Here is a 21418-nt window from a genome sequence, read left to right as displayed (position 1 = left end):
CCATACCACGTGGTTAAACTCTTAGACTATTGATACCGACAGAATAAGAACAAGTCTTTGATATTAGTTACTAGTCTGCAGCTAGGAATTCGGTATCATTGAACGCGAAGAACGACAGACGCCGAAACATCCATTCTATAACAAATGAATGAATGTCACTCTGAACTATCCCCTCTAACCACAACCGAGAGAGAGAGGGAGCGAGACGGACAATTCTACAAAATAAACAAACTTTTCACCAGCGATCAAGACGATCAAGACATAAATATATATATTGAATGCAATTGTTCCCGAATGAGTGAGCGTTCATGTGTAAAGGATTAGCATTTCAATTGTTATAATTATCACTCTGTATTGACTTCTTAGTCGACCCTCACTTCCCCTTTTGTCTAACAAGCCGCGATGCCGGTTTAGCCCACTAGGGCACATTCTCCTATCATTTCTTGTAACCATATTTACTGTTTGTTTATGCATTTCTGTGAATTACTTAGTTAGTCATAAATAAATGATTTAAGACAATTGATGTAAGGATGACTCATAGTGAAGACTGGGTTTGTGCCGATAACCAACAATTTACGACGTTTGGAATGAGACTAAAGTAAATCATTCATTAATTCGAAGACTAATTGATCAGATAAAATATCTGAAAAGTTATTTTAGGAAATGATAACTTTGTAATCTGAATATGTTTCCTTGGTGCCTCGACTTCCTAGTTAATTACAGTTACATGATTATTCAGTTGATCGTGTAATAGTAATTACAGAGAATCTTTGATAAAAACGATAAGTCTTCAATTTAATGATAGTAAAGACGCGACAACTTCATCGATGCACGTATTGATGAAGCCAATGACTGATGTGGTGTACTACTCAATGCCATCGGAGGAATCCCAGAACATATTCCAGTCTGTGCTATTAAACATTCCTGTAGCTTAGCATCTGCTTCCTCTGACCACTTTTTTTTATTGATTTAGTCACTGGTGCTTCCTGCTTTAGTTTTTGCTTGTAAGCAGGAATCAAGAAGATAGAATTAGGGTCAGATATTCCAAATGGAGGGCGAGGAAGAGCTTTGTATGCGTCTCTGTGTGTGGAGTATAGGTGGTCCAGAGTTTTTTTTCCTCTGGTTGCACATTTAACATGCTGATAGAAATTTTCTTATGGTGGAATACAGCTCATTGAGTGCGGTTTTAGTGCCCGCATCAGTCTGTGGTGGTATGTAGACAGCTACGAAAAATACAAATGAAACCTTTCTAGGTAGATAGTGTGGTCTACACCTTATCATGAGATCCTCTGCTTCAGGCAAGCAATAGCTCGAGACTTCCTTAGATATCGTGCACCAGCTGTTGTTTACAAAAATACATAGATCCTTGTCCACTTGTCTTACTAGACGCCGCTGTTCTATCCTGCTGGTACATCGTATAACCAGCCAGCTGTATGTTGATATTGTTGTCATTCAACAACATTCTGTGAAGCATGAGTTGTTACAATTTTTTATGTCCCATTGGTAGTTTAATCTTACACGTAACTCAACTATTTTATTATCCAAAGATTGCACATTTGCTAGCAGAATGGAGGGAAGTGGGGGCTTATTCAATCGCCTACGAATTCTCAGAAGGCAGCCAGACCTTCAGCTCCTGTTCCTCCGCCTCCTCTTCACGCAGATCACATTGATCGGGGCCTGTTTCCGAGGAAGGAGCATATCCTTTGCGTCGGGCTCGTCAGAGTCATGAAAGGAAAAAAAGGATTCTGCTAGTCCGTGGTGAACAATCGCAGTCCTGATGTATACAAGTTATTTTCGGTCATAAGAGACGGTAGCGGCAACATTATGTACAAAATAAGTGCACGTAAAACATCTGCCTTCTTTTCTCTCTCTCTCTCACTTGCACGCTCTCACACACACACACACACACACAGTGACTGAAGTGGACTCTTAGTCACGTGACAGCGATGGGCGTGGACTCACACAGGCAGGGGACTAACTCTTAGACCTAGTCAGGTACATTGATGGAGGACTCCTGATACAGCCTCATAAATGAGCAGCAAGGGGGCTTTTTCCATTTTTTTGTGTCTAAGTGTTTAGTGTGTTAGTGCTGGAACAAAAGCCTGCTGGGTTGGTGATTTGATTTTGTACAATAATAACATACTTGTCATAAACAAAACATAATCCTAAAGTTGTGTTATTCATTTTTTTATTGACAGGTTTGGGCCGTGAATTCTGTTGGTCGTTCAGGAAGCCAATGGGCCAATGGGAGAACAGGTCCCGCCCCTCCTGAGGGTGTTGGCCCGCCAATCTTCCTGCGTATCTTAGCAACCTCGGCTGTTGTTGACATCCGCCCCCCCACAAGGCCCAATGGCATCGTCAGCCTTTACAGGGTGTTCTCACAGGGCCCCAACGCTACACACACACTGGTAACACACACACACTGGTAACACACACAAACAGACTGGTAACACACACACAATCTGGTAACACACACACAGTCTGGTAACACACACACATTCTCTGGTAACAAGCACTATTGAGACACACAGTCACTAGTAACACACACACATACACGGGTAACACACAAGCACACACCGAAGAGATAACATTTCTGTGACAATCTCTCTGTCGCTCTCTCTCTGTCTCTCTCTCAGCTTTCAGAGGGGATATCTCGTCAGCAGACCCTCCATGGTCTGAGTCCATACACTCAGTACTGGGTAGGAGTAGAGGCCTGTACCTGCTATCAGTGCTGCAGCCAGGGCCCCGTGAGTGAGCTACGCACCCAGGCCTCCCCCCCAGCACAGCAGCCATCCCCTCGCCCAGTGGCCCTGACATCACGCTCAGCACAGGTGGAGTGGGACGAACCGCTCGCCCCCAATGGACTCATAGAGAGGTAGAGAGAGTAACACAAGCACATACAGTACCCGTCAAAAGTTTGGACACACCTACTCATTCCAGGGTTTTTCTTTATTTGGACTATTTTCTACATTGTGGAATAATAGTGAAGACATCAACACGATAAAATAACACATATGGAATTATGTAGTAACCAAAAAAGTGTTAAACAGACACTGGACAGAGGAACTCTGCCAGTAAGTCCAGCATCCCGGAGTCGCCTCTTCACTGTTGAGGTTGAGACTGGTGTTTTGCGGGTACTATTTAATGAAGCTGCCTGTTGAGGACTTGTGAGGCGTCTGTTTCTCAAACTAGATACTCTAATGTACTTGTCCTCTTGCTCAGTTGTGCACCGGGAGTATTACACAGCGTTGTAAGAGATCTTCGGTTTCTTGGCAGTTTCTCACATGGAATAGCCTTCATTTCTCAGAACATGAATAGACTGACGAGGTTCAGAAGAAAAGTTTTTGTGTCTGGTCATTTTGAGCCTGTAATCGAACCCACAAATGCTGATGCTCCAGATACTCAACTCGTCAAAAGAAGGCCAGTTGTATTGCTTCTTTAATCATCAGAACAGTTTTCAGCTGTGCTAACATAATTGCTAAACGTTTTTCTAATGATCAATTAGCCTTTTAAAATGATCAACTTTGATTAGCTAACACAACGTGCCATTGGAACACAGGAGTAATGGTTGCTGATAATGGGCCTCTGTACTCCTATGTAGATATTCCATACAAAATCAGCCGTTTCCAGCTACAATAGTCATTTACAACATTAACAATGTCTACACTGTATTTCTGATCAATTTTATATTTTTTATTTTATTTTATTTTTTATGGACAAAAAATTTGCTTTTCTTTCTAAAACAAGGACATTTCTAAGTGACCCCAAACTTTTGAACGGTAGAGTATATATATTTATTAACACCTTCCACTTTCACTCTGCTCTTTTCCCTTCTCTCTCTCTCTAGTTGTGAGCTGCACATTCGTTCCTCCTGCCCCCAGCCTCCCCAGCCAGTCCCGCCGCTCTGTGTGGAGGGACCAATAGAAACGCGGTTCTTCGGGAGGGGCAGGAACTACAACGTAACAGGTCTGCAACCCTACTCTAGCTACCAGCTCAGAGCTTCCTGTTATAACAACATGGGTAGTACCGCCTCCAACTGGACTACTGTTACTACACTCACTGATGGTAAGACATCTAGCCCTGACATCTAACCCCTGACCTCTATCCCTAGCCCTGTTATAACAACATGGGTAGTACCGCCTCCAACTGGACTACTACACTAACTCTCCCTCTCTCCCTCTCTTCTCCAGCTCCTCAGTATATCTCTCCATTTGAGGTGTACAGTAACCTGACTCTGGTGTGGCTGGACTGGAGTGCCTCTTTCTCTCTGAACGGTCTTCTGAGAGACTACTCACTGACAGACAACAACCTGAGAGTCTACATTGGCTTCCACAGCTACCTCTATATACCCCGCACCTCAGAGAAGAGTGAGACAACACACATACACTTCACACACACACACACACACACACACCTCACAGATACCCAGTCCCTCTATGAGCAATATCTTTCGATTAGTTCTGAAGATGAGTGTTTTTTGTAACACTACTCTACTACTCTTACAGATCTCTCTCTCTCCTCCTTCTCTTCCTCCCTCCCTCCTTCCCTCCCTCCCTCAGCCCTCTCCCTCCAGGTGACTTGTACTACAGACATTGGCAGTGCCAGCACCCCTATCATCAGATACAGTCCTGCTACAGGCATGAGTGAGACAGCACACACACACACACACACACACAATCTCTATGCCAGGAGTCACCAACCGGTCATTCTCGATCGATTGGTCGACGATCTTCGCCAACAATAAAGCCTTGCGTTCCTATTTTTTTATTTTGTCTTGCGCTGTTGGTGATAGGCAAAGTGTTGCCATTTTGAACCATTTCATTCGTTTGAAGGGACAAACTCCACCTACCCAGTGTACCAGGAGAGCTAAATCAAATGCTCCTACTGCGCTGGCCAATCGGATAGCTCAAATCACTGTGCCTACAGCTACCACGACCCTGGCCAAAGCAAAGTTTGATAGGAGCCTACATGAGATTTCATAATTTAAAAAACCATGACCAGAGCCAGTCTGTCAAAGAATACAGCGAAGAGCTGCTGTTTCTACGAGTGAGTTCATATTTAAGTTTTTATTCAGCACTGTCAATAAATACTGTTTCTATTCAACACTTTAAAAAAAACGTAAAACGTGCTTCTTCCACTTGTGCTTCAACCAGCGCTGCAGCTGCAATGAATGAGTAGCCAAGTGTATCGACAGCCCTGCGTTTTTATTATCAACAACTGTCTGTGTCTATTTTAATATCGAGGAATATTTCACTTTCTCTGGTCATAGGAACAACATGAATTTGTGCATAAGGCAGAAATAATGTGATGCGACTCGAGTTTGGCCATCAGGTGGAAGATGGTGTCCCCTCTCACTGGAGGAATGGAGAGAGCAGGGACCGTGAGAGGCTTCTCTCTCTCTCTCTCTCTCTCTCTCTCTCTCTCTCTCCTGACATTGACCATCAGTTTCAGGTACCACCAGTCCAGTAAAATAAAAAAGTGAATTATTTAAATGTATCCTCAGCTGTGCTTCACCAACTGATTTATTTTGTTATCAAAGCTTGAGTTTTGAAATATAATATGGTCTGAGAAGAACAATATTGGCAGGTCAAGCATATAATGAATATGCTGTGTGTCACGATCGTCGTAGTGAGGAGGCCAAAGCGCAGCGTGGTGTGAATACATACTTTTAATGAATGACGAAAAAACACGAAGTACACTAAACAAACAAAACAAAACAAAACAAAACAAAACAAAACAAAACAAAACAAAACAAACGTGGCCGCTATCAAAACTGAGTGCTAACATGCAACATCACATAGACAATAACCCACAAAATACCCAAAGAAGATGGCTGCCTAAATATGGTTCTCAATCAGAGACAACGATAAACAGCTGCCTCTAATTGAGAACCAATCTAGGCAACCATAGACATACATAAATACCTAGATGGTAAACAACCCCATAAACCTACAAAACCCCTAGACAGTACAAAACACATACATCACCCATGTCACACCCTGACCTAACCAAAACATATAAAGAAAACAAAGAATACTCAGGTCAGGGCGTGACACTGTGATAATGTATTAAACCTAATGCACAAACCTCATTCCTACAGAACTGTTTTTATGAGGTTAATGTTGCACATTTTTTAACTCATGTGTGTTATTTTTATTCTGAGCGGTAGATCTCGGTTTGCTTTTAGACTCTTTGGAACGTGATCTTGACTCAGAATGGTTGGTGACCACTGCTCTATGCTAAACCCTAGTGTTTGGGTGTATCAGGTTCCTACTCTAAGCTGCACACCTCCACACTCTCTCTTTCCAGGTCCAGTGGAGCCCACCCCAGGAGGGAAGCAGGGTGTGGGGACCCAGGGAGCTCCAGTCTACTCTGAGATGTGGTTCATCCTGCTGCTAGTCTTTCTGGGTCTCCTGGTCTTGGCTGTGCTGCTGGGCCTGGTGCTGAGGAGGGCCCTGAGGAAAGAACCCTTCATTAGAGAACGCCCCCCTCTCGTCCCCCTGCAGAAGAGGAGCCAGGCGGGAGGAGACGCTTTCATGGTGAGAGAGAGAGACCCAATTCCAAACACCACCTATCCGTAACCCTAGGTATTTGTGTAGACCTTAAAGGATTGAATAACTATTAGCAATGTGGTTATGGTTCTATCTTGTCATTGCTAATACCTGTCCATATGTTATAAATGAAGTATATACACTTTTCTTATACTGAAGATTTGTGAACAGGCAGTCTTATGAAATGAGCTCTTCAATTCAGCCTCATGCCCACTAGAGGGCGATGACATCCCATTTATTATGTACAAGCAGAGGTGCCCTCTTGTGGTTCTGAAATGCCTGAATCGTTTTTCTGTATGTGCAATAATGTGTGTAAAGACATTGACAGCTAATTGTACATTTGCTCCAAATGATTTCAGATTCCTTCTTTTTATATTCTGTCATTATTTTCTGTATTCCATTTCCTTCTTGCCTTCCTCTTCTTCTTCCCGTTCTTCCTCCTTCCCCTCTCTTTCCTACTTGTCCTTTCTGTTCTCCTCTTTCCTCCTCTCCTACCCCTCCTCTTGTCTCCTCGCTCTCAGAGGCCGTATTCTGACATGTGTTCTAAACATCACGCCAGTACTCTCCTCCTCACTGACCTCTCCACTGTTGCAGTAAGCCTGTCTCTGTCTCTCTGTCTGTATAAGTCTCTCAGTGTTCCCCAACAGGCAGCCCGCGGGTGATCTGAATTAGCCCTCCAAGTTTTCTGAGCAAAAACAAACGGGTAACACTTTACTTGACAGCCAGTTTCATACCATGTTATGACACAGTCATAATAACCATGTCATAATAACCATGTCATAATAACCATGTTATGACACAGTCATAATAACCATGTCATAATAACCATTTCATAATATGTCATAATAACCATGTCATAATAACCATGTTATGACACAGTCATAATAACCATGTCATAATAACCATTTCATAATATGTCATAATAACCATGTCATAATAACCATGTCATAATAACCATTTCATAATATGTCATAATAACCATGTCATAATAACCATGTCATAATAACCATGTCATAATAACCATTTCATAATATGTCATAATAACCATGTCATAATAACCATGTCATAATAACCATGTCATAATAACCATTTCATAATATGTCATAATAACCATGTCATAATAACCATGTCATAATAACCATTTCATAATATGTCATAATAACCATGTCATAATAACCATGTCATAATAACCATTTCATAATATGTCATAATAACCATGTCATAATAACCATGTCATAATAACCATGTCATAATAACCATTTCATAATATGTCATAATAACCATGTCATAATAACCATGTCATAATAACCATGTCATAATAACCATTTCATAATATGTCATAATAACCATGTCATAATAACCATGTCATAATAACCATTTCATAATATGTCATAATAACCATGTCATAATAACCATGTCATAATAACCATTTCATAATATGTCATAATAACCATGTCATAATAACCATGTCATAATAACCATTTCATAATATGTCATAATAACCATGTCATAATAACCATGTCATAATAACCATGTCATAATAAATAAAAAAATCACCTTTATTAAACCAGGTAAGCTAGTTGAGAACACCTTTATTAAACCAGGTAAGCTAGTTGAGAACACCTTTATTAAACCAGGTAAGCTAGTTGAGAACACGTTCTCATTTGCCACTGCGACCTGGCCAAGAAAACAACAACATAGAGTTACACATGGAATAAACAAGCGTACAGTCAATAACACAATAGAAATGTAAAAAATAAAGTCTAGATACAGTGTGTGCAAATGGCGTGAGAAGGTAGGCAATAAATAGGCCATAGTAGCGAGGTAATTACAATATAGCAAATTACCACTGGGGTGATAGATGAGCAGATGGTGATGTGCAAGTAGAAATACTGGTGTGCAAAAGAGCAGAAAAGTAAATAAAAACAATATGGGGATGAGTTAGGTAGACTGGATGGGCTATTTACGGATGGGCTATGTACAGCTGCTGCTCAGATAGCTGATGTTTGAAGTTAGTGAGGGAAATATAAGTCTCCAGCTTCAGCAATTTTTGCCATTTTTGTTCCAGTCATTGGCAGCAGAGAACTGGAAGGAAAGGCAGCCAAAAGTGGTGTTGGCTTTGGGGTTGACCAGTGAGATATACCTGCTGGAGCGTGTGCTACGGGTGGGTGTTGTTATCGTGACCAGTGAGCTGAGATAAGGCGTAGCTTTACCTAGCATAGACTTATAGATGACCTGGAGCCAGTGAGTCTGGCGACGAATATGTAGCGAGGGCCAGCCGACTAGAGCATACAGGTCGCAGTGGTGGTAGTATATGGGGCTTTGGTGACAAAACGGATGGCACTGTGATATACTGCATCCAGTTTGCTGAGTAGAGTGTTGGAGGCTATTTTTGTAAATGACATCGCCGAAGTCAAGGATCGATAGTCCGTTTTACAAGGGTATGTTTGGCGGCGTGAGTGAAGGAGGCTTTGTTGCGAAATAGGAAGCCGATTCTAGATTGAATTTTGGATTGGAGATGTTTAATATGAGTCTGGATGGATAATATGGTCATAACACTGTCATGGCCCATATTTACACCTGTTGTGACATATATTGTGTTATTTTATGGCTGGTTATGACACCTACAAAACCTACCACACAAGGCAAAACATTCCATTACACCATAGCACACAGTATGTTTGTTATGTATACATTTTTTTAAATTGACCATATTAAATGATCATGTAATTGTGCACACGTTGATTTCAGACATGCACCTATTCCAATGCTCTGTTTCTGATGACTGGGATGAATGCAGGAGCAGATTTCAGGAAAATAAATGTGGGTTTTGACACTCTTATGTAGGTGTCATAGCCAGCCATAAAATAACACATGTCACAGCAGGTCTAAATATATGGGTAATGACAGTGTTATAAACCATATAACAGGTTATGACAGGTTTTCAGCTGTTGTGACAGTGTTATAAACCATATAACCGGTTATGACAGGTTGTCAGCTGTTGTGACATGGTTATGACCATATAACAGGTTATGACAGCTTGTCAGCTGTTGTGACATGGTTATGACCATATAACAGGTTATGACAGGTTGTCAGCTGTTGTGACATGGTTATGACCATATAACAGGTTATGACAGCTTGTCAGCTGTTGTGACATGGTTATGACCATATAACAGGTTATGACAGGTTGTCAGCTGTTGTGACATGGTTATGACCATATAACAGGTTATGACAGCTTGTCAGCTGTTGTGACATGGTTATGACCATATAACAGGTTATGACAGGTTGTCAGCTGTTGTGACATGGCTATGACCATATAACAGGTTATGACAGCTTGTCAGCTGTTGTGACATGGTTATGACCATATAACAGGTTATGACAGGTTGTCAGCTGTTGTGACATGGTTATGACCATATTACAACATGTTATGACGCTGGGTGCCAAGTAAAGTGTTGCCAAAATATATATATTTATTCGTTTTTTTATTGTTGGACATAAAAGATTAAAAACACCAGCAAATCAGCTCCAAGTGATTTTAATTTTGGAAATCTGTTTCCAGCTATTCCCACACATAATAGAGATACAAATGATTATGTTTTAGTCAAATATTATATCTGCTTGGGCTTCTTGTGGTCAATTTGCAGTGTGCAAATTGTAATTAGGTTCCGGCCCCCTGATCTTCCGCTCAAGAAAAACATTGCCCTGCAGCTGAATCTAGCTGATGATCCCTGTTCTACATTTTGTTAACACGTGTGTGCTCAACACCGTTATGACCCGTATGTATGTATCCTCCTCTAAAGTTGACACGCACTGCAAACTCACACACATAGCTGATGTGTCACACACTGCCTCTGCCCCAGCAGTTTGATACGGTAACAGACTGTCTAGAGGACAGCAACGTGACTCTAAAGAGCTACACTATGAACTATGAGGTAGGAGGGGAGAGAGTGTGTGCATGCACCCTACTGTATACAACCTTATTGACTGGTTAAGGGATAAAAGGGAGTGTGCATGCACCCTACTGTATACAACCTTATTGACTGGTTAAGGGGGAAAGGGAGTGTGCATGCACCCTACTGTATACAACCTTATTGACTGGTTAAGGGATAAAAGGGAGTGTGCATGCACCCTACTGTATACAACCTTATTGACTGGTTAAGGGATAAAAGGGAGTGTGCATGCACCCTACTGTATACAACCTTATTGACTGGTTAAGGGATAAAAGGGAGTGTGCATGCACCCTACTGTATACAACCTTATTGACTGGTTAAGGGGGAAAGGGAGTGTGCATGCATCCCACTAACTCTTACACACTTGGCAGGATGAGAGAGTGTGCATGTACCACCCTATAACCCCAAATGGATGCATGCATGATTTGAGTCTCGGACTAACACGTTTACAATCAACTGGTGTCACTGATTTCTCCTGGAGGGTGAGATGATTTGGGTGATTCTTGATTCAGCTGTGCCTGGCCTTGTCCTTCTGTTTAGAATGTACACATTAATGGTTAGCAATGACCATTTCATGTGGACATGTGGGTCATGTGTCTCTTGGTGTGTGACATACTGTTTTAGTATGTGGGATACTTCTATTCTACTAGTGGGTGGGTTAATGTTTTAGTATGTGGGATACTTCTATTCTACTGGTGGGTGGGTTAATGTTTTAGTATGTGGGATACTTCTATTCTACTGGTGGGTGGGTTAATGTTTTAGTATGTGGGATACTTCTATTCTACTGGTGGGTGGGTTAATGTTTTAGTATGTGGGATACTTCTATTCTACTGGTGGGTGGGTTAATGTTTTAGTATGTGGGATACTTCTATTCTACTGGTGGGTGGGTTAATGTTTTAGTATGTGGGATACTTCTATTCTACTAGTGGGTGGGTTAATGTTTTAGTATGTGGGATACTTCTATTCTACTGGTGGGTGGGTTAATGTTTTAGTATGTGGGATACTTCTATTCTACTAGTGGGTGGGTTAATGTTTTAGTATGTGGGATACTTCTATTGTATTGGTATGTGACTGATGATTGTGTTGATGACGGTCGGTATATCATTGCATTTCATCCACCTCTACTTCCTGTTACCCATCACCCCCCCAGGGCCTGACGGACAGTAAGATTGTGGGCGGAGGCTCACGGTTCAGCCCCATGTCGGTCCTCCGAGTGCCCAGCCAATCACAGCTCAGCCACGCCTACTCCCAGAACTCCCTGCACCGCAGCGTCAGTCAGCTGATTGAACAGGACAGGAAGTCTCTGATGGGGGAGGGAGGACAAGACTCTGGGCTGGTGAGAGGGGGAGGGACACGACTCTGGACTGGTGAGAGGGGGAGGGACACGACTCTGGACTGGTGAGAGGGGGAGGGACACGACTCTGAGCTGGTGAGAGGGGGAGGGACACGACTCTGGACTGGTGAGAGGGGGAGGGACACGACTCTGGACTGGTGAGAGGGGGAGGGACACGACTCTGAGCTGGTGAGAGGGGGAGGGACACGACTCTGGACTGGTGAGAGGGGGAGGGACACGACTCTGGGCTGGTGAGAGGGGGAGGGACACGACTCTGGACTGGTGAGAGGGGGAGGGACACGACTCTGGACTGGTGAGAGGGGGAGGGACACGACTCTGGACTGGTGAGAGGGGGAGGGACACGACTCTGGACTGGTGAGAGGGGGAGGGACACGACTCTGGACTGGTGAGAGGGGGAGGGACACGACTCTGGACTGGTGAGAGGGGGAGGGACACGACTGGATTGGGTAGGAGAGGGGACACAACTCTGGACTGGTGAGAGGTGGGAAAGGGGTAGGAGAGGGGACACAACTCTGGACTGGTGAGAGGTGGGAAAGGGGTAGGAGAGGGGACACAACTCTGGACTGGTGAGAGGTGGGAAAGGGGTAGGAGAGGGGACACAACTCTGGACTGGTGAGAGGTGGGAAAGGGGTAGGAGAGGGGACACAACTCTGGACTGGTGAGATGTGGGAAAGGGAAAGGAGAGAGGACAACTCTGGACTGGTGAGAGGGGGAGGAGGTGGGAGGAGTAGAAAGTCATACAATATAATGCTTAAATCCCACCGATGATCTCAGATTGTGTTCCATTATATGATCTCCTAACCATGTTGTTGTTTCTGTTGCAGTATGTGGAGGATGATGAGTTTGTGGAAGCCATCAAAGCCTTCAGCTCTGTGAGGAAGGAACACACCATGTTCACAGACACACACCTCTAGATGCCCCCCCCCCACACACACACACACTACAACCACCAACACCTGGGCTCTCGACACACTACAACTGAACTGAAAACCCAGAACTCAACTTACAAACGCAGTCAAAACATGAACACAAAACATGGACCTCAAACTGAAACCATGAACCCTGAACTCAAGTTAGGAATCCTGGATTCAGAACTGAAAGAACCCCAGGCTTTCTAAAACTCCTATACTCGTCATTTTTACTTTATGCCAACTGTCATAACCTAGAAACAGCTAAACATTTCAGCAAGTGTGGAACTCAAAGCAATGCCTCTCATCTCTTTCATTTTAATCATAACAGCGAACCTACTGTAAGTGTGTGGTAACTGTGCCTAGTAAACCTAGCATCAATGACATTTTTAATGGTATTTGTGACAAGACCATTTTTATAATCAGTGTCAAAGCCAACTGTTTATGTGAATCAACTATATCCACAAATGTATCATCTGACAGTATTTGGTTGATCAATGTTGTGGTAAGTGGTTGACGGAAGTTTTGATGTGGTAATATTTTTCTTGAGGTTAACCATAGTGCTGTGTGGTGCTTCCACACACCTAACATTGTGTTTCAAACTACACTACATGACCAAAAGTATGTGGACGCCTGCTCACGGAGCATCTCATTCCAAAATCATGGGCATCAATATGGAGTTGGTCCCCTCTTTGCTGCAATAACAGCCTCCACTCTACTGGGAAGGCTTTTCACTAGATGTTGGAACATTGCTGTGGGGACTTGCTGTGCCCGACCTCACAAAAGCATTAGTGAGGACGGGCACTGATGTTAGGTGATGAGGCCTGGCATTCCAATTCATCCCAAAGGTGTTCGATGGGGTTGAGGTCACGGCTCTGTTCAGGCCAGTCAAGTTCTTCCACACTGATCTTGACAAACCATTTCTGTATGGAACTTGCTTTGTGCACGCACGGGGGCATTGTCATGCTGAAACAGGAAAGGGCCTTCCCCAAACTGTTGCCACAAAGTTGGAAGCACAGAATCGTCTAGAATGTCATTGTATGCTCTAGCGTTATGATTTCCCTTCACTGGAACTAAGGGGCCTAGCCTGAACCATGAAATACAGCGCCAGACCATTATTCCTCCTCCACCAAACTTCACAGTTTGAACTGGTATTCGGGCAGGTAGCGTTCTCCTGGCATCCACCAAACCCAGATTCGTCCGTCGGACAGCCAGATTCATCACTCCAGAGAACGCATGTCCACTGCTCTAGAGTCCAATGGTGGCGAGCTTTACACCACTCCAGCCGACTCTTGACATTGCGCATGGTGATCTTACGCTTATGTGCGGCTGCTCGACCATGGAAACCCATTTCATGAAGCTCCTGACGAACAGTTATTGTGCTGACGTTGCTTCCAGAGGCAGCTTGGAACTCGGTTGTGAATGTTGCATTTTTGTGTGGCATCTACGCACTCCAGCACTCGGCAGTCCCATTCTGAAACTTGTGTGGCCTACCACTTCGCGGTTGAGCCATCGATGTTCCTAGACTTTTCCAATTCACAATAACAGCACTTATAGTTGACACGGGCAGCTCCAGCAGGGCAGAAATTTGTCGAACTGACTTGTTGGAAAGGTGGCATCCTATGATGGTGCCACGTTGAAAGTCACTGCGCTCTTCAGTAAGGCCATTCTACTGCCAATGTTTGTCTATGGAGATTGCATGGATGTCTGCTCGATTTTATACACCTGTCAGCAACGGGTGTGGCTGAAATAGCCAAATCCACTGATTTGAAGAGTTGTCTGCATACTTTTGTATATATAGTGTATCGTAGAGATTTTCAGCAAGTTTTCTTGGTACAGTAAATAATGTTGTCGTTTTGTATTTTTACACTGGCAGTATTAATTTATTAATGTAAAAAGTATATATATATATAGTGATTTTTTTTCTTTGTATGTGGTCTGGCCTATGTTCATAATGTCTTATAACTGTGTTACATATCTCCATCTTCAACTTCGTCTTGAGTCAGCTGTTTAGCCCAGACGACTATGACAATCCTTGGGCCAGACAATAGTTGGTTTGAGGAGACATCTTCCAGAGCAGGGATTCCAGAGGTCCTGGGGCCCCCTCCTTGAGTGCACGTCTCGTTTGGTTTGCCCTGGCACTACACAGCAGATTCAAATAAAGCTTAACAATGAGTTGGTTATTTGAATCAGCTGTGCAGTGCCAGGGCAAACCCCAGGACCTAGTTTGTGAAGCCCTGCGCTAGAGAGATGGCACATGGTTGGCTGTACAGTTGGATGATCTGTGTAGTGACATAGCTGAAGAGAGACAGGCCACTCTAGTGTCCTAGTTTAGATCTCTCTGCCCCTCTCCTGCACCTGGCCTGGTTAGAACATAGACAGTGACCAGTTGAATAAAACTACAGTAATTGACACTTCTTGTGCAGCTTTGTGTAGAGAGCTGGGCACCAACAGTTCATCAAAATTCTAGGTACTAGAATGCTTTTTTACTTTTTCATGATAAGACCCGTCATATTGTAATGAATTAGTTTTTTTGAATGTCTCCCGATTAATAATGTATTTGAGAAATAAATATTGTGATGTAACTTAAATAGTGTGATATGCTGCTTTTGTTGGTGGTATTGAAAACCAGTGGGTGGTAGATGCACACACTTTGGCCGGAATTCCATCCGATGCCGCTTTGTCGGCAATGCACGTTTTAAAGGCAACGTTCCAGCGTTCCCGGAGACCACATTCACTGCAAACGCTGCATCTATCGGCTCATTACCTTTAAATGACACGTTATCCAAAAATCCACGAGCTAATTCAATCATGGCCTTTACAATAGACACTCTCCCAACATCAACATTAAATGTGTGGAAACCAACAGGATTGGAGTGAGGCTTGAAAACCTGTGATATGTATGACACAGTTGTGGTTGGTGTTTGAGGAAAGACAGAAGGTTGATATACTGGGTTATTGTGTTTTACTCCATCAGTACAGACTAGAGGAGACATCAGAGAGGACAGAAGGCTGATATACTGGGTTATTGTGTTTTACTCCATCAGTACCGACTAGAGGAGACGTCAGAGAGGACAGAAGGTTGATATACTGGGTTATTGTGTTTTACTCCATCAGTACAGACTAGAGGAGACATTAGAGAGGACAGAAGGCTGATATACTGGGTTATTGTGTTTTACTCCATCAGTACAGACTAGAGGAGACGTCAGAGAGGACAGAAGGCTGATATACTGGGTTATTGTGTTTTACTCCATCAGTACAGACTAGAGGAGACGTCAGAGAGGACAGAAGGCTGATATACTGGGTTATTGTGTTTTACTCCATCAGTACAGACTAGAGGAGACGTCAGAGAGGACAGAAGGCTGATATACTGGGTTATTGTGTTTTACTCCATCAGTACAGACTAGAGGAGACGTCAGAGAGGACAGAAGGTTGATATACTGGGTTATTGTGTTTTACTCCATCAGTACAGACCAGAGGAGACGTCAGAGAGGACAGAAGGCTGATATACTGTGTTATTGTGTTTTACTCCATCAGTACAGACTAGAGGAGACGTCAGAGAGGACAGAAGGCTGATATACTGGGTTATTGTGTTTTACTCCATCAGTACAGACTAGAGGAGACATCAGAGAGGACAGAAGGCTGATATACTGGGTTATTGTGTTTTACTCCATCAGTACAGACTAGAGGAGACGTCAGAGAGGACAGAAGGCTGATATACTGGGTTATTGTGTTTTACTCCATCAGTACAGACTAGAGGAGACGTCAGAGAGGACAGAAGGTTGATATACTGGGTTATTGTGTTTTACTCCATCAGTACAGACTAGAGGAGACGTCAGAGAGGACAGAAGGTTGATATACTGGGTTATTGTGTTTTACTCCATCAGTACAGACTAGAGGAGACGTCAGAGAGGACAGAAGGCTGATATACTGGGTTATTGTGTTTTACTCCATCAGTACAGACTAGAGGAGACGTCAGAGAGGACAGAAGGCTGATATACTGGGTTATTGTGTTTTACTCCATCAGTACAGACTAGAGGAGACGTCAGAGAGGACAGAAGGCTGATATACTGGGTTATTGTGTTTTACTCCATCAGTACAGACTAGAGGAGACGTCAGAGAGGACAGAAGGCTGATATACTGGGTTATTGTGTTTTACTCCATCAGTACAGACTAGAGGAGACGTCAGAGAGGACAGAAGGTTGATATACTGGGTTATTGTGTTTTACTCCATCAGTACAGACTAGAGGAGACGTCAGAGAGGACAGAAGGTTGATATACTGGGTTATTGTGTTTTACTCCATCAGTACAGACTAGAGGAGACGTCAGAGAGGACAGAAGGCTGATATACTGGGTTATTGTGTTTTACTCCATCAGTACAGACTAGAGGAGACGTCAGAGAGGACAGAAGGCTGATATACTGGGTTATTGTGTTTTACTCCATCAGTACAGACTAGAGGAGACGTCAGAGAGGACAGAAGGCTGATATACTGGGTTATTGTGTTTTACTCCATCAGTACAGACTAGAGGAGACATCAGAGAGGACAGAAGGTTGATATACTGGGTTATTGTGTTTTACTCCATCAGTACAGACTAGAGGAGACGTCAGAGAGGACAGCAGTTAATAGTTACAGAACACACACCTATTTCATCTCAACGCAGTGTAACAATTCCTATGACAGGTGGTACATCGAGACATTACACTGACAAAGGCCTTATGAAAATGTCATCATCTACCAACAGATAAACAGAATGCTCGTCAACAACAGAGTTTTTGTGGAGAAACCAATATTAAAACCACACTAAACTGTATGAAGTTTAGACATATGTAGTAGGTGACAGATAGGCACACATTTATCACTGTTGTCTGAACCTTGAGTTTACACACATCCACAGATCCCTCTAGGGGAGTCCCATTGTAGTAACTCACCCTGGCCACCCAAACCCCTCTACCAAGCAGTAGAACTGGAGCGGCAAAACTAAGGCCTGCCATTCAACAAGTATTAGGTCCTTCATGTCAACCAATTCACATCACAGACACACACAGGCCTAAGGGGATGGTATTTCAGCGAGCCATATACCTGTTAGTTTTGTTTTTATGTCCCTTAAAAAGGGACACACCAAACTGGCAGTTACAACTGTTCCCCAACTCAAGGAGGCCATTTTGACAAGGGCAATAGTAGCTGCACGTTCACAGGCACATTCACAACTATTGTCAAAGTTTTAAAAAGTGCTTGTAGCAGAAAGTATGGCTCTTGGCAACTCACACATTCAGATGCAGCAACATCACTTTATTACACTCATAAATCACACTACTATCAAATGCCATTTTCAGACAACAAAGTTGCTAACGTCTCTAAAGGGAAGGTTACTCTCCTGAGGTCAGCGCTGCTGCCAAGTGTGTTAAAGACACCGTCGAGGACACACACTGACAAGAGTATCCACACCAAGCGGGTGCTTCCTCCCTGCGTTACCCACTGAAATATAACAGACATGTTGATCACATGACAGTCTGTCCAAAGACTATGCCCTAGATTCATTCAGATCAAGCATTAAATGGCAATAGTGGACACCCGCATAGCTGCTCTTTTGGTGGTGTCGTAGGTATAACTGCTCTGAGCTGTCAAATCTGTGAGCAGCTGCTCGTGTGGTGATTGTCGTGATGCCCGTCACACCCATCCCACTCGCATTAGAAGTTCAGAACGAGAAAGTGTTGGCTATATAGAAATAATGACGCTCAAATTGAGAAATCATTAAACTAAATAATACGGATTTATATCAGACTAACAAAGGTGTATGTTACAACACACATTCCCGTGGAGCTCAGTTGGTTGAGCATGGAGCTCAGGTGGTAGAGCATGGGGCTCAGGTGGTAGAGCATGGGGCTCAGGTGGTAGAGCATGGGGCTCAGGTGGTAGAGCATGGGGCTCAGGTGGTAGAGCATGGGGCTCAGGTGGTAGAGCATGGGGCTCAGGTGGTAGAGCATGGGGCTCAGGTGGTAGAGCATGGAGCTCAGGTGGTAGAGCATGGGGCTCAGGTGGTAGAGCATGGAGCTCAGGTGGTAGAGCATGGGGCTCAGGTGGTAGAGCATGGGGCTCAGGTGGTAGAGCATGGGGCTCAGGTGGTAGAGCATGGGGCTCAGGTGGTTGAGCATGGAGCTCAGTTGGTTGAGCATGGAGCTCAGGTGGTAGAGCATGGGGCTCAGGTGGTAGAGCATGGAGCTCAGGTGGTAGAGCATGGGGCTCAGGTGGTAGAGCATGGGGCTCAGGTGGTAGAGCATGGAGCTCAGGTGGTAGAGCATGGGGCTCAGGTGGTAGAGCATGGGGCTCAGGTGGTAGAGCATGGGGCTCAGGTGGTAGAGCATGGGGCTCAGGTGGTTGAGCATGGAGCTCAGTTGGTTGAGCATGGAGCTCAGGTGGTAGAGCATGGGGCTCAGGTGGTAGAGCATGGGGCTCAGGTGGTAGAGCATGGGGCTCAGGTGGTAGAGCATGGGGCTCAGGTGGTAGAGCATGGGGCTCAGGTGGTAGAGCATGGGGCTCAGGTGGTAGAGCATGGGGCTCAGGTGGTAGAGCATGGAGCTCAGGTGGTAGAGCATGGAGCTCAGGTGGTAGAGCATGGGGCTCAGGTGGTAGAGCATGGGGCTCAGGTGGTAGAGCATGGAGCTCAGGTGGTAGAGCATGGGGCTCAGGTGGTAGAGCATGGGGCTCAGGTGGTAGAGCATGGGACTCAGGTGGTAGAGCATGGGACTCAGGTGGTAGAGCATGGGGCTCAGGTGGTAGAGCATGGGGCTCAGGTGGTAGAGCATGGGACTCAGGTGGTAGAGCTTGGGGCTCAGGTGGTAGAGCATGGGGCTCAGTTGGTAGAGCATGGAGCTTGCAATGCCAGGATTGTGGGTTTGATTCCCACGGGACCAGTACGAATAAAGTATGAAAATGTAAGCACTCACTACTGTAAGTCGCTCTGGATAAGAGCGTCTGCTAAATTACTAGAATGTTTTTAAATAGTTCAAACTTGTAACAAGGCTGCATGGGATTATTACTAATGCGACTCGGCGCACCTAATGGCCATGTCCGTGATATGTAGAACACCGGGAGCCATTTGCTAATTCAACACCTCCAACATTGCCTAGATAAAAACAATGAAACTGCTATGCCGTAATGGCAAAACTGATTGAATCTATCCCTATGAGTCAATCAAGTTTGTTATTGCTGGGATGAAGCAAAAGCCTGCACCCCTATTATACCCGACTTTACAATACAAGGTTACCAGGTTAGTGTGAATACTACTAGCCAGCTAAACCCAAGCTGAACCATAGGGTCATAAATAGCTCCAGTCTTTAGACTTCATCCTGTCTAGTCAGCTCAGACACAACAGCAGTGCCAACAGGTGAATAACAGATTAGTACTATACCATAGGTCAGTAAGCACTGATACATACTATATACAGCAACATAATAATGTGTTTGTACATAAGGTGTTATACAAAATGTTATAACGAGCAACATAAATAGATCTATTTATTTTCTTTAGTATCTGGCTGCAGTGAAAGTGTAAATATGAGAAGAGATGTAGTTTAGGCCTAGATTCAATCTGATCGCCCCTATACAACTTTCAAATAGATTCAATCTGATCGCCCCTATACAACTTTCAAATAGATTCAATCTGATCGCCCCAATACAACATTCAAATAGATTCAATCTGATCGCCCCTATACAACATTCAAATAGATTCAATCTGATCACCCCTATACAACATTCAAATAGATTTAATCTGATCGCCCCTATACAACTTTCAAATAGATTAAATCTGATCGCCCCTATACAACATTCAAATAGATTCAATCTGATCGCCCCTATACAACATTAAAATAGATTCAATCTGATCGCCCCTATACAACATTCAAATAGATTCAATCTGATCGCCCCTATACAACTTTCAAATAGATTCAATCTGATCGCCTCTATACAACATTCAAATAGATTCAATCTGATCGCCCCTATACAACTTTCAAATAGATTCAATCTGATCGCCTCTATACAACATTCAAATAGATTCAATCTGATCGCCCCTATACAACTTGCAGATGGATTCAATCTGATCGCCTCTATTCAACATTCAAATAGATTCAATCTGATCGCCCCTATACAACATTCAAATCGATTCAATCTGATCGTCCCTATACAACATTAAAATAGATTCAATCTGATCGCCCCTATACAACATTCAAATAGATTCAATCTGATCGCCCCTATACAACTTTCAAATAGATTCAATCTGATCGCCCCTATACAACTTTCAAATAGATTCAATCTGATCGCCCCAATACAACATTCAAATAGATTCAATCTGATCGCCCCTATACAACATTCAAATAGATTCAATCTGATCGCCCCTATACAACATTCAAATAGATTTAATCTGATCGCCCCTATACAACATTCAAATAGATTCAATCTGATCGCCCCTATACAATTTTCAAATAGATTCAATCTGATCGCCTCTATACAACATTCAAATAGATTCAATCTGATCGCCCCTATACAACTTTCAGATGGATTCAATCTGATCGCCCCTATACAACATTCAAATAGATTAAATCTGATCGCCCCTATACAACATTCAAATAGATTCAATCTGATCGCCCCTATACAACTTT

At 43.6% G+C, this 21418-nt stretch overlaps 1 protein-coding gene across 1 annotated transcript in view; it reads left to right on the top strand.

Moving 5' to 3' along the window:
• LOC109894627 (usherin-like) overlaps positions 1–13465 on the top strand; it is a 378093-nt gene extending 364628 nt beyond the window's left edge. The window contains 9 exon segments of the mRNA XM_031828079.1: positions 2199–2408; positions 2637–2875; positions 3848–4065; positions 4191–4367; positions 4560–4643; positions 6310–6539; positions 7073–7144; positions 11652–11837; positions 12680–13465. Of these exon segments, the coding sequence (XP_031683939.1) occupies positions 2199–2408; positions 2637–2875; positions 3848–4065; positions 4191–4367; positions 4560–4643; positions 6310–6539; positions 7073–7144; positions 11652–11837; positions 12680–12769 (1506 nt within the window). The 3' untranslated portion in view covers positions 12770–13465.
• Positions 13466–21418: the final 7953 nt, after the last annotated feature.

This window comes from Oncorhynchus kisutch, linkage group LG7 (assembly GCF_002021735.2).
Source record: "Oncorhynchus kisutch isolate 150728-3 linkage group LG7, Okis_V2, whole genome shotgun sequence".
NCBI classification, from domain to species: Eukaryota; Metazoa; Chordata; class Actinopteri; order Salmoniformes; family Salmonidae; genus Oncorhynchus; species Oncorhynchus kisutch.
This window is presented reverse-complemented; position numbering and strand designations above follow the sequence as displayed.